The 12,226-nt window shown below is 33.2% G+C and overlaps 1 protein-coding gene across 3 annotated transcripts in view; it reads right to left on the bottom strand.

Annotated features, from left to right (window-relative positions):
• LOC130626150 (ATP-binding cassette sub-family D member 1-like) overlaps positions 1-12,226 on the bottom strand; it is a 131,103-nt gene that overhangs the window by 38,628 nt on the left and 80,249 nt on the right. For all 3 annotated transcript variants that reach the window (XR_008981813.1, XM_057441256.1, XM_057441255.1), the window contains exon 5: positions 4,181-4,471. Coding sequence is in view for 2 of the 3 variants with exons in the window: in XM_057441256.1 (XP_057297239.1) it covers positions 4,181-4,471 (291 nt within the window). In the remaining variant the exon portion in view is untranslated. The remainder of the gene's footprint in view (positions 1-4,180; positions 4,472-12,226) is intronic.

The raw sequence follows: 12,226 nt of genomic DNA, 5'->3' as shown, positions 1-12,226 counted from the left end.
TAGTGAAAGATAAATTTGAAAATTGTATGAAAATTCTTGCAATTTTTTTTTAAATTGGCAGGCGTTATTACAGATATGGTGTTAAGTTATAAAAGGTAAAGTGTAAATTGCATAAAGGAAAACAAAAAAACTGGGAATTCTGGAAAGACAGAAGTACTTCAGCAGGGACTTTAGTAGTGAGCAACATTTACTTTGGGGGAAGGATGATGATGAAAGAGGTTTTAACATTATGAATATAGAAAAAGACCAAATTGTCCAACGCATTCTTTCTGTCAAGATATTCTTATTTTTAAAAAATCAATTACTAAGGCCATTGCATAGCATTTTTAACTTAAAAGTTAAAAACTAAGTTAAAGACTAAGTTAAAAAATGATAAAAATTACTCCTGATGTCAACTCTTGTGTGAGGAACTACAGTGGGTCCAATTCCCTTAAGCAGGGGAACTCACTCAACAATTGGTAAAGTTTAAACACGGATAAGTAACTGCTTATTAAAATGCACTAGTCGATAAGGCCCGTGGAAAAATCCACTTAGGCAGATGAAAATGGAAAACATCTGTCATTTGAATTTTGATGACAACGGCAGTGGCCTATCAAGGCACATAAAATTTTTCCTAATTTTTTTCCAGCCGTTACCTGCGTTGCGTAGAGCTTGAAACGCTGGTCAAGAAATTGTATAGCATCATGTACTTTTGAGAAATGGTTACAGAGATACTGGGGTTGTTTATATAAGTTTTTTGATGACCTGTCAACCCATCTTCTCCAAATTAGTCGGTTTAAATCAGCTTTAAAAAATTGGTTCCATTTTGGTTCCAGGTGGTCCCTAGTTACCTACACAGGAGATGAAGTCTGTTATTTCTACTTGTTCAGGGTTCCAATTAAAAATCACAAAGTGAATATTAACAAAGAAAACGAAATATATAAACAAAGAAATAAACTCTTGTCTCATCTGTTTCATTTTCTTCCAGATAAAAAAAGAGATAATGTTGTAATGTCAATTTTATCACCGCCATAACTTTTATTCCGCTTCCTGTGTGGTCCTGAATTTAATCTTCAAACTTTATCTTGAAACCACATTTCAATAATTGATCTGGTTCAAATTGTTTTCTTGATGGCCCCTTCATCCAATCGTTATGCAACACTAAAGTTTGTTGTGATTTATCCCGAAAAAAAAACAAGCTCCAATGTTCCATTAGTAGGTACATTAGGTACAATAAGCATTATCTTGAAAACATGTAATACATTTTTGCATTCGCTTTTGATTGATTAGTTTGGAAAACTCTACCCCAAATATCGAGATATTTAAACTTCGGACTGTAACTTATTATCAGCACCATTTATATTTTCTAAGATTCCACTATAACTTGATTGACTATGCAATTATTTCGAATTAGGAGCTGATTAAAATGAATACGGATTTTTAATCAACTACGTCATTATTCAAATAACCGATGTCTCCATTAATTGGCCATGCTGCTGTATCCACTAAGCTTTGTATATGTTTGAAAACAGGACTTGTTAAAATATTACCTTGTTTCAACACATCTGTAAATATCTAACACAGTTTCATGGTTATGTGCCCTAATAGCGTTTTTTGTTCTATTAAACATTTTTAATTTTACGTTTTGGTAAATATGCTTGGTCTCTTCATTGACCGTAACGCTGTTCATGTTTGTAATGATAATATTATTGTCTCCTGCCTCTTAAAAAATTGATATCAACTTGCCATCTACCAAGTGAACTCTTTTATACGACAAATTGACTGGATCGCGTCACGGTAAACTGTCATATGCATACAATACGACGTATGCGACCACTTTTTACCACTCCCTTCGAGCTTCGCTCGTTTTGGAGCCTGTAAATCTGTTTGCGAAATGCTGTCTAAGTGGGCCATATATACTCCAAAGTTTCTAGCACATTTTCAAACGACTTGTACTTGTGACCGATCCATCTTCTCCCATTAGCTTTACAGGGTTTTAGGATCGATTTTTCGTTAATTTTACTTAGACAGAATAGTTTAAGGAGCATGTTATCGAATGGACGTATGGAGTGCGTCCTTTAAAGCTAACTTTATTCTGTGATTGAAACAAGAACTAGTTTTAACCATGGAACGGAAACCTTCATCATAAACTTTCCCAATCCAGAAAATTCACCCATGCTCACACACTTGCCTCATCAGCATTCAAACCAACTAATTCAAATTTTTTTTATTCCACATTGTTGAATGCCTTTCCAATACTTATATGAATCCTAGGAGCGGTAGCATGAAGAACTACTTCAACACTAGAATATCGAATCTTAGGCACACTGTGGCTCGTGGCCTTGTGGTTATGAAGTTCGCTTCGCAATCACAAGGTTCGTGGTTCGGCCCACAGCGCGGGCATGTTTAACAAGTGCCTTTAACACGGCCACGGGTCAAACCATTCCATGTGAGGGAAATTGGGTAGGTATTACCGGTGTAACTTAATAAATACATGCCGAACACAGGACCCACATTGATAACAGTGTTTCCTACACTGAAGTGGCTATATCCTGTATAAATATTCAGAATAATAATAATAATAACCATCATGTAAGAATAAAATAAACATGGCTTTTTCTGTGACACTGTAATCAGTACTTTCATCAGTTAAAATTGAGTTTAACCAATGTCAATTTTTAATTCTTCCATCGAATATTTCCTAATAAAATCACAGAATATAGCACAAGCATCTGGGGTTGGGTAAGACTTTCTAGTTGTACTAATTAACATTTCTGGTACTTTTTGGATAACTTAATTAACTGCTCCTATCTCGTGCATGTTAAACAACGTAAAGAAACTACTTTGATATTACCATCTTATGAAAATTTACAACAAACTTCTTTTTCCTATTTTCTCAGTGTTCTAAAAGAAGCTTTGTCAATTAACATTTCAGGTGTGTATTTTTTAATGGCTTTAAATGACACATCCACCTTGTCTGCTACAGATACACGGACACACTCATATTATTATAATAGACTAGTCGATAAGGACCATGAAAAAATCCACTTAGGCAGGAGTACATTTGTGAAAAGAACCGTAACTTAAATTTTTATGACGTATGCCAGGATCCATACATAAAAATATTTTTGGATATTTGTTCACGTTACCTTTATTGTGTAGGGCTGATAAAGAAAATGTACAGGATCCTGCACTTTTGAAGAAGGGTTAAGATATAAAGGTTTAAAAATTTCCCCCTACGAATAAATTTTTTTGTTTTAATAATTTGTGTATTGACCTTATAGATCTTGAAATGCTGATCAAGAAAATGTATAGGATCATGCACACTGTCGAATGGTTAAAGAGTTATTGGGGTTTAAGGTTTTTTAATGATGTCATCAACCCGTCCATTTCAAAATTGTGCACTCAGGTTTGGAAACTTATCCACTTTGGTCCCAGGTTGTCCCTAGTTACATACACGGTGAAAAAACGCTGACGTCACCCATCATTTCCAAGTTATTTGGCTTCAACAATCTTATTAAATGAATTAACATCAGTCTAAATGCATTGATGTTGTGCTGCAACATCAGAAAGATCAGCAAATTAGACAAACGTTTTTTGGCTACAATAAAGAAAAATGAACACATCCACTTTGCGTGTCACAGACAGGTGGACACACTCTTTGTATTATTATAAGAAACTAGTCGATAAGGCCCGAGAAAAAATCCACTTAGGCAAAAAAGAAATAACAAAGATCCATTATTTCAATTTTAATGATGTCAGCAATGACCCGTTAATGCACAAAGATTGTCTTTTGCAATTTTTTTTAGCATTGTGTGAACCTTGAAACGCTGATCAAATTTATGTATAGAATTGCGTGGCTTTGGACAGCGGTTAAGGAGATATAAGAGTTTTGCTAACCTCAGCAGTTTCTCACGGAGTGCACAATTTTTTTTAAGAAATTTGCTTACTTGTTACCGTCATTGTGTAGAGCTTGAAATCCTGATCAAGAAAATGTATAGGATGATGTGCGTTTGACGATCAGTAAGGCGGGCAGGCAGGCAGGCAGATTATAAGACATTACTTTGATCAGCATTTCAAGCTCTTCATAATACAAGCATTTTCAAAATTTTTAAGAAAACATTTTTTTTTCACAATTTTACAGAGAAAAGGTTGTAGACTAAACTGCATTCGTAATTGTAAGCAATTGTAAGCAACATACATTTATTGATAAACTTGGACACACAACATCACCTGTTGGTGCAACAATAGGCACATTTTTCAGAATCATATCTCCGTCAGTAAAATCAGGTGCGACTCGAGGTAAAATATCTATAGCAACCACTTGTCCATGGGTGAATGTTTGTGTCTCCCGAGCAGCTTCCCATAGTCTTTCCTCCAAAGACAAATGACTGTGAAGAGCATTTCCCCGGATAAAATGGTCCCGATGAATATCCTCAAACACATTAATCATTTCATAAACACGATTAGTGTAACCAGCAAGTTCATTGACCTAAAACAAAAGTTTTAAAAAAACTTAGCAAAGGATTAAATTTCCCATCCTCGCATGAAAGGGTTTAAAAAATTAAATGTTATAAAAATTAAATAGGGCACAATGTTATAAATTTCTTTATGAACACAACATGCCTGTACATCAAAATTTTGTTTTGGCAATATTCATAGGTGTGCAATCATTTACAACTATATGGTAAAGGGTCTAATGTTTAAAAAGATAATAAACGGCAGAAATTAATATACCGTTAAAAATTTTAGAATACTGATGCTACGGATCGTCTCTAAGATCGTTTCAAAATATTTGTTTCAAATTGTTTCAAAAATGTTTGTTTCAGTTCATAAAAACATGTTAAAATGTGTCTAAAAACACACATTGGTATGCAAAAAATATGAAACTTAAATAATTGATTACTTGTGTATAATTTCTTAAAAAAATTAAAGTTTTCTAGTTCAAGAAAATTTATCCGCAGTTCTAAACGAACAGGGACAGAAAAGCATCTGTGCATGGATACTTGAAAAGTTTAAACAATGTGAGTAAAAATTTTCCTTTTCTTTTTTCAGTTCCAGAGAAAGTAGAGACAAGTTCAACTTTTTATTTTCGTTCTGTGAATATATAGGAAGATTACATTTAAAAAACGGATTAAAGGGGTAACCATATCCTTAATATTAAAACAATCATAACTGTTTCAATTTGTAGGAAATGTAAAATGACTACAGAAGCAGTCTATAAAAATGCTGTTGGAAAGTTGTTTAATAATGCTGTTGAAACTTGAAATATTTTGACGATTCATTTTCTACAAGCTTGTAATACTTAAATGCTTCAAGCATTGCCATACGAGGCAACACATGAAGCATATGAAGTAGGGTGTGGCTACATATAGCTTAAGCACGTCTCAGCATTGTTCCTTAAGTTGTGAATTTTTATATATTAAATGTACTGGTCATTGTTAAAATTTGTGTAGCACGTATTGCTGACATTTAAAATTGGAAACTTTTATTTCAGGGTTACTTGCCGTTTTAACGTTGAAGTATATTACATGTAGTATTTTAATGGGGTTAAAATATTTATTGGTTACTTTCAACTGATTGGCTCTGCTATAGTAGTATTATTATGTGTTAATTATGGCGTTATTTCGAACGTTGCTCAGAGGGATGTTTCCAATTAAAACTCTTTCTGGTATAAAGCTTTAAAATCTATGCAAGCATTATGGGTGCGCCATGGCAGCGTTAGAACACCTTAAATCCTTAAATCCTTTTTTTCTGTGTTATAACGCTGATTTTATAATGTGAAACTTTCTTGTTCCCATGAAGATCGCAAATTATTTCAACACAGTAAAAATCAAATAAATAAATAAATAAAAACACGATGATTCTTTTTCATCTTGTACAAGTGTTAAGATTTAGATCCTTTATCTTTCGGAGTTAAATTAGCATCTAAGACTTATTTTAGGAAGTGACAGTGCTTTCATTTTATTGTCACTTTTTTTAACTAAATAATGTTTTCAGGGGTAGATTTAAATAGCAATTTCTAGAATTGTTATAATTAGGTTCCGTTTTCACTTTAATATTTTGTAGCAATATCTCCACCATGATGCTTTGCAGGATAAAGAATGCTAAATTTGCAGTAGTTTTCTAAAGCTTTTCAGCAAGTCCACTTTACGACAATTTTTCATTATAACTGTTGACCGTACCATCTGACAATCTCAATGTATTAGGAAGGAACTTCATGTGATTTCAATTCTGTCAGTTCATCATGACCGTAGCAATGAACATAAGGGAACATGTAGAGTCTGCTGTAAAAAACAATAGTTTCCTAGGTTATGCTAAGAAAAACTCCATGGTAGCCCTGAGATAAGATCGCGCTTAACCACCTTTCAACGATATATATAGAAAATACTTGGCTGCTCTTGAGTGATGCCATAGCAGTCAAAAACAATTGTTTATCTTGTTTTGATTTTTTGACTTAAGTAATTGACAAATCTTAATGAAAAAGGTTTACAATACAGCAAGCTGCACTGAAGTATCTTATCTACAGGGACATTGGTTGTCAAAACTGAGATTAGGCTCCCAGAAGAAGGTACTGAATACACTTTCTTGCTTCTTCAAGCATGAGTACTGTCCAACTTGGACCTAAAACTATTCTTTAAGAAAATCGTAAAGAGAAAAAACAATCCTTCTATCACAAACAATACAACGCAAGACAGAGCTAATAACATAAACGGACTGGTTACAGATCAAACACAAATAGAAAAATGTATATGTCAAAAATATATTAATATAAAATAGAATTAAATAAGATCCTCCTGCGCGCCAGAACTTGTGACTCTGGCTGTAGGTTTCCACATGTGTTACAGGGCCATAACACTCAGCCTTACACAGGAGGTTGTCACGACAGGACCAGCCTGTCGATATTTTGACTAAGGACAGAAGACCAAGTTAGTAAACTTGGGCACCTTACTGAACTGGGGTAAAAAGTGAGGTCGTTACACCCAAAGACAAGCTAAAAGCGAACCCCCTTGCTAAGCTTTTTATAAGTTACCAGAGAAGAGTGAGCTAACTCTTTACCCTCTGAGTATTAACGGTAAACTGACTTGTATGAACCAGCTGGGGTAATACAAAACCGCTCGGATTTACATTTTCCTCCCCCATGACCCTGGTAGTACAGGTTTAAAGCAACAGCGAAGGTATTTTATAAAGAGATAAGGATTAGAAGAGGAAAAACTTTCAACAAATTTATTGTCCTTAATCAGATGTTCTCCATCTCTTGCAAACCTTTTCAGGTGCAAGGTTAAAATTTCGCTATTCCTCGTAATCCTTGTTTTCCTAGTGCTCTCTTGGTGCAGGGAACATGTGGGCAAAACCATTTATTTTCATTCTCCAGATTTTCAGAAGCTAAAAACATACTAACTGACAATTGTACGCTGGAAGACGGTGACAGTGTTAGGATGTTCTGATTTTCAACAGTAACTGAAGAACAGAGACAGGTGTTACAGCTAACTGACACCGATACTTCTGTCGAGATGTTCTGAGACGCAATTACCGAGAACCCTTTCAATTCATCAAAGACAAGAAGTAACATCTCTGCCACATCTTGCTGAGAATTGTATTGGAAAGTTGTATTTCCAGAAGAATGTATCTTACGTTCTAGGACCTTGAGAAAGTTTGAAGGATCAACGGGGGTCAAAGAACGGTTTAACATGGTTATGTTAAGAGCAATCGCGCCCTCATAATTGGTGACAAACGGGATGACATCATGGGCAGTTAAGACAAAGTAATAAATAATAAAACAAAATGGTTTCTTGTTGACATACAAATGTATGTCAACAAGGAAAATTTCTCGTTAAGGTTAGGTAATGCATTTTTTCAGGTCGTAAGACTTTAGGAATTGCTTGTACAGTTCAGCTTTTTTGTGGATTTGTAGGGATAGCACAATGACAGAAGTTAACACTACTTACGTCTATAGAGCTGTTTCTTTTTCCTTCTTTTTATGCATGCCACCCAATTTTTTTTAACAATGTTTGAAAAATATCATGATCTTTTTCAATCCCTTAACAATGTTTTAGCCCTTTCTTTTTACTATATGCTACTCTGGATTGACAGTGGTGAAAAGTAGCAAAAAAATGTTCAATAGGCGGCACTTATGAGCTTAAAAAATGGTGAAGTTTTTTTTGTTTATTAGCATTGTTTTCAGTTACGGACAAAATATATATTGTTATTATCCACACATTGGTTGGGAAAAATTTAGGGTTCTAATGAACAAAAAACTTTACTCAGTCAAAGAGCACATTACATGACATTCATACACTTTTATTGTTATGAAGGTCTTATTACCACAACCCAGTTTGTTTCAAATCATTTTGTCCAACTTTTCTAATATAATGCACAAAATCTCTGAAAGTGGGAAACTATTGAAACATAAAAGTATAGTTCTTGAAGGTACCATGTGTGTGGGAAACAAACTGCAGACAAAGTTGGCTTTTCATAAAAAAATAGCAAATACATTGATGCTGGGTGTGGTAGAAATAACACAAATATATATCATAAAGAAAATGACAATTGGTCATATCGTAAACAGGTAGTAAATTTAATAATACTGAAATTTATAAATTAATAACTATTGTTTTTATTCCTGATGAAAATTTAAAGAAATTTAAAACATTTTTAATTCCAATGACTCTCCGGTTTTCCATGGTTAAGTTTTTTATGCAAATGATTTAGAAGAATTATTGTTACCATGTGTTTTGTTTGTAGACAAGTTTCCTACAGAATACTACAACATTTCTAAATTCGTCTCAATTCCTAAAAGCCAATTAACTAATGCAGTATCTTCTTTTAAGTGTCATTTTTTACCAAAAATGGCTTACACCATAATGTCTTTGATAATATTTTGCGACGAAGGATTATCTGGTGAAAATCTCTATACAGATTTGCTACAATTTATCATTAATAACTTAACTTTGGATTTAACTTGACTGGGCTATCAGCTACAATTTTAAGGCTGAAAAGAAAGGCTGTTTACATCTATTGCCATAGTCACAGGTTAAATCTTAGTATTTTTGTGGATCTTGCCCAATCCAATCTGCAAGAAAAACTCTGGAAAGGGTAACAGAACTTTTTTTTAATATATGAAGTTAGGCAACAAATGTATTTAGACACAACCCTCAGTGTAGAAAATCCAAGTTGCAAGATGCGTGTCGTACAAGGGGGATTGGACATAAGTGGCCTGGAAACATTTTAGGAATTATTTTTGCCACTTGTTTATACCTTAGAGAACATAAGCATAAACTTAGGTAAGATGTTTAATGCAGATACTTCTGAAAAAGTACCCCTTTTTAAAACTATTATCTAATTTTGACTCTATTGCTTTTCTTGTTGTTACAAAGCAGTTTTTTGATTTAACCTTACTTGTTGCAAGCCAAAAGTAATGATATCTTGATTGGCCTGCATTTTAATACAGCCCCTAATATTTTTCAGTAACAGTAAGACAGGCTGCTTCAAGTTATCACAATAAATGGTATAGTGAAGCTTTGACTCTGGCAGTTAAGGTTTATGTACAAGAGGGTAAGCCTAGAATTTGCAGTCGTCAAGTAAACAGATGCAATGGTCCTTCAGAAACGGTTTGGATTTTGGCTGACTTAGAAGAAGAAGAATTGCTTGCTTGTTAATTCAAGCTTTAATTTTTCAAAAAACGTTACAATTTTGGTTATAGCCTACTTTAAAAACTGTTACATATTAACTATTTTTTATTTATTTCCCACTGATGTTTTTGCTTCATAAATTGCAAAAATAGTCCTGTAAAGGTCCTTGCTTCTGCATTTTAAAGTGCCGAAATAGGTAAATCAACGAAAGATTCAACACACCGAAAAAAGTATTTTTTTCGCTGTGCTCAAAGCCTTGCATAAGGAGAAAAAAGCTGCATTCCCTGTTATGACTTTTTAGCAGCTGGACAAATAGACCAGACCTTGAGGACGGACAGTTGGAACTAAACCAAAATGGTTAGATGATTGTTGTTGAAAAAAAAATATCTTGTTTATGTTTATAGGGTGTATAGGACTTCCTCACTATACATCAACCCCTGATATTTTGGTTTGAAACAATAACCTGACATTAATTTTATTTAAAATATAGGAATATATTAATATATATTTTTAGGAGTAAAATAATATATTAAACAAATGTTATTTTAAAAAAATTGTATTATATATGTTTTAACTGGTATTTAGGGAAAAGGAGTTGAATTAAGTAACTATACTATGGTTGTGCAAGAGCCAACTCATATTGACGGTTCTTTTCTTGAACATGTTTATATTAATAATAATGTATTTGGCCATGCAAAAATTGAAACTGTAGTAAAATGTTTTTTTCTTCAGATCATGATGTTGTGAAGATCAGGCTGACCTGTAAATAAATATAACAAAGAGAAGCAAATTATGAAATGACCATGTGTGTCTATATCAGCAAGGAATGAAATTAGCAATTAGCAAAGAAAATGAAATAATTAAAAAGTAACTGCAATATATATGTATGTAGATAGCCACAATGATAGCAGCGAGAGGGGGGAGGGGTTTCTTTTTTTGTTTCTTCACGAAATCATAGCATCTTTTTTCCTGCCACGCAAAAGCCAGAGCCAAGAAGCTTACCGCTAAAAAGTAAACAAATGATATCATGCTGGAATTCATCTATAATTTTTTTTCACATTACCTGTGCACTTTACAAGGGGGACCACATGCAATATGACAAGTGGAACGAATTTTATAGAATTTAAAGTATGTGTGTTAAGTTATTTATTATTGTTTTGTTTCTGATTTTGTAATCTAATGGGCGACGACTGTATGCACTGAAATGACTAATTTTTCTAAATTTTTTCTAAACTTTTCTAAATTTTGATGTGTTTCGTAACCTTTTTGTGGAAGATTGATGGGTAATGGCAATATACAACATGCTGAATGAAATTATTTTTGTTGATTTAGATGTGTTTCTCAAAAACCAATCTGTTTTACATTTTGTGTAAACTTTTGTTTACGAACCGCACACAATGTTTTCAAAATAATGATCTTCTTTAATTTAATATTATTCTTTGCTTATTGATTTTTTGACATTTTAGGTTTAGAACTGTTGGTAAAAGGCAGTACGGATCATCATACTAAAAAAGAAAATTTTTTGTGTTCTTAACTGGTTGATTTTTACATTTTGTGTAAATTTTTGTGGGAGGGAATGGTATGCAACTGAAATGACTGATTTTTGTAGATTTACATTTATTGTTTTTTGATTTATGGCTTTTTGATATTTTTGTATAAGCTTTTAAGGGAAAGACAATATTTAAAATGAACTTATTTTTGTTCAATTATCTTCAATAATTATTTTTGTTGATTTGTGCTAACTCTTGCAGGCCAACTTTTTGACATTTCAGAATAAAATACCAAGGGTTTTCAACATAATCACTTATAAGATGTACATATTTGAGATGCGTTATTTCTGACATTGTCATTATCCGTGTTGTGACTGTTAGTGTTCTTACTGTCGATTTTGTGAGTATTTGTGTTGTGAGTGTCGTTGTTGTAACTTTTTATCAACTAGATTTTACACCTTGAGAGCTGTTCTTTTTTTATTTTGTGTAAGATTTGACATGTAACATCTTGTGTAAGATTTTAAGAACATTTTTTTTGTATACCAATAGTCCCGTTTTCGCAATCAATTTTCTCGCCCCACAAGTTTATTCGAAAAAATCTAAGGCCTTCTAAGTTCCCATTATATCAGAAAACAACAGTTATCAACTGTTCACCTAGGATTGCCGAATAATAGAAATAGGAATTATCAGATTCCGAAATCTTTTAACCTGCAAGGGCTTTTCATTAAAAACTTCGAACTATAGCTCCAATCTTTCTTTGTGTCACATGACCCTATAAAGTAATATTTATCTAATGCTCAAATTAATGACTTTCTGTCGCTAGAAATAATGACTTTTAAAAACAATTAATATGCCTTCGCAACAAAGTTAAAAATTTTAGGTATTTTCCAAATCGATTTTTTTTTAAATAATTCAACATGATATCATCATCATCGGATCGAGTGGGTTGCCTGGACCATATTAACTGTGTCTCTCCAAAATTCTCTATCTTTCATAGCTTTTGGGAGATTTTTTTGGGAGATACAATTTGTATCTTCCGTTGGCTGATTGATGTAAGTCTTACAGGGTCGTCCAATTTTCCTCCTCATTTTCCTCAACATGATATACTGCTGTCTAAAGGCCGTT

This window comes from Hydractinia symbiolongicarpus, chromosome 14 (genome assembly GCF_029227915.1).
Source record: "Hydractinia symbiolongicarpus strain clone_291-10 chromosome 14, HSymV2.1, whole genome shotgun sequence".
Lineage (NCBI taxonomy): Eukaryota > Metazoa > Cnidaria > Hydrozoa > Anthoathecata > Hydractiniidae > Hydractinia > Hydractinia symbiolongicarpus.
The sequence above is the reverse complement of the archived record's forward strand: the minus strand, read 5'-3'. Positions and strand labels throughout refer to the sequence as shown.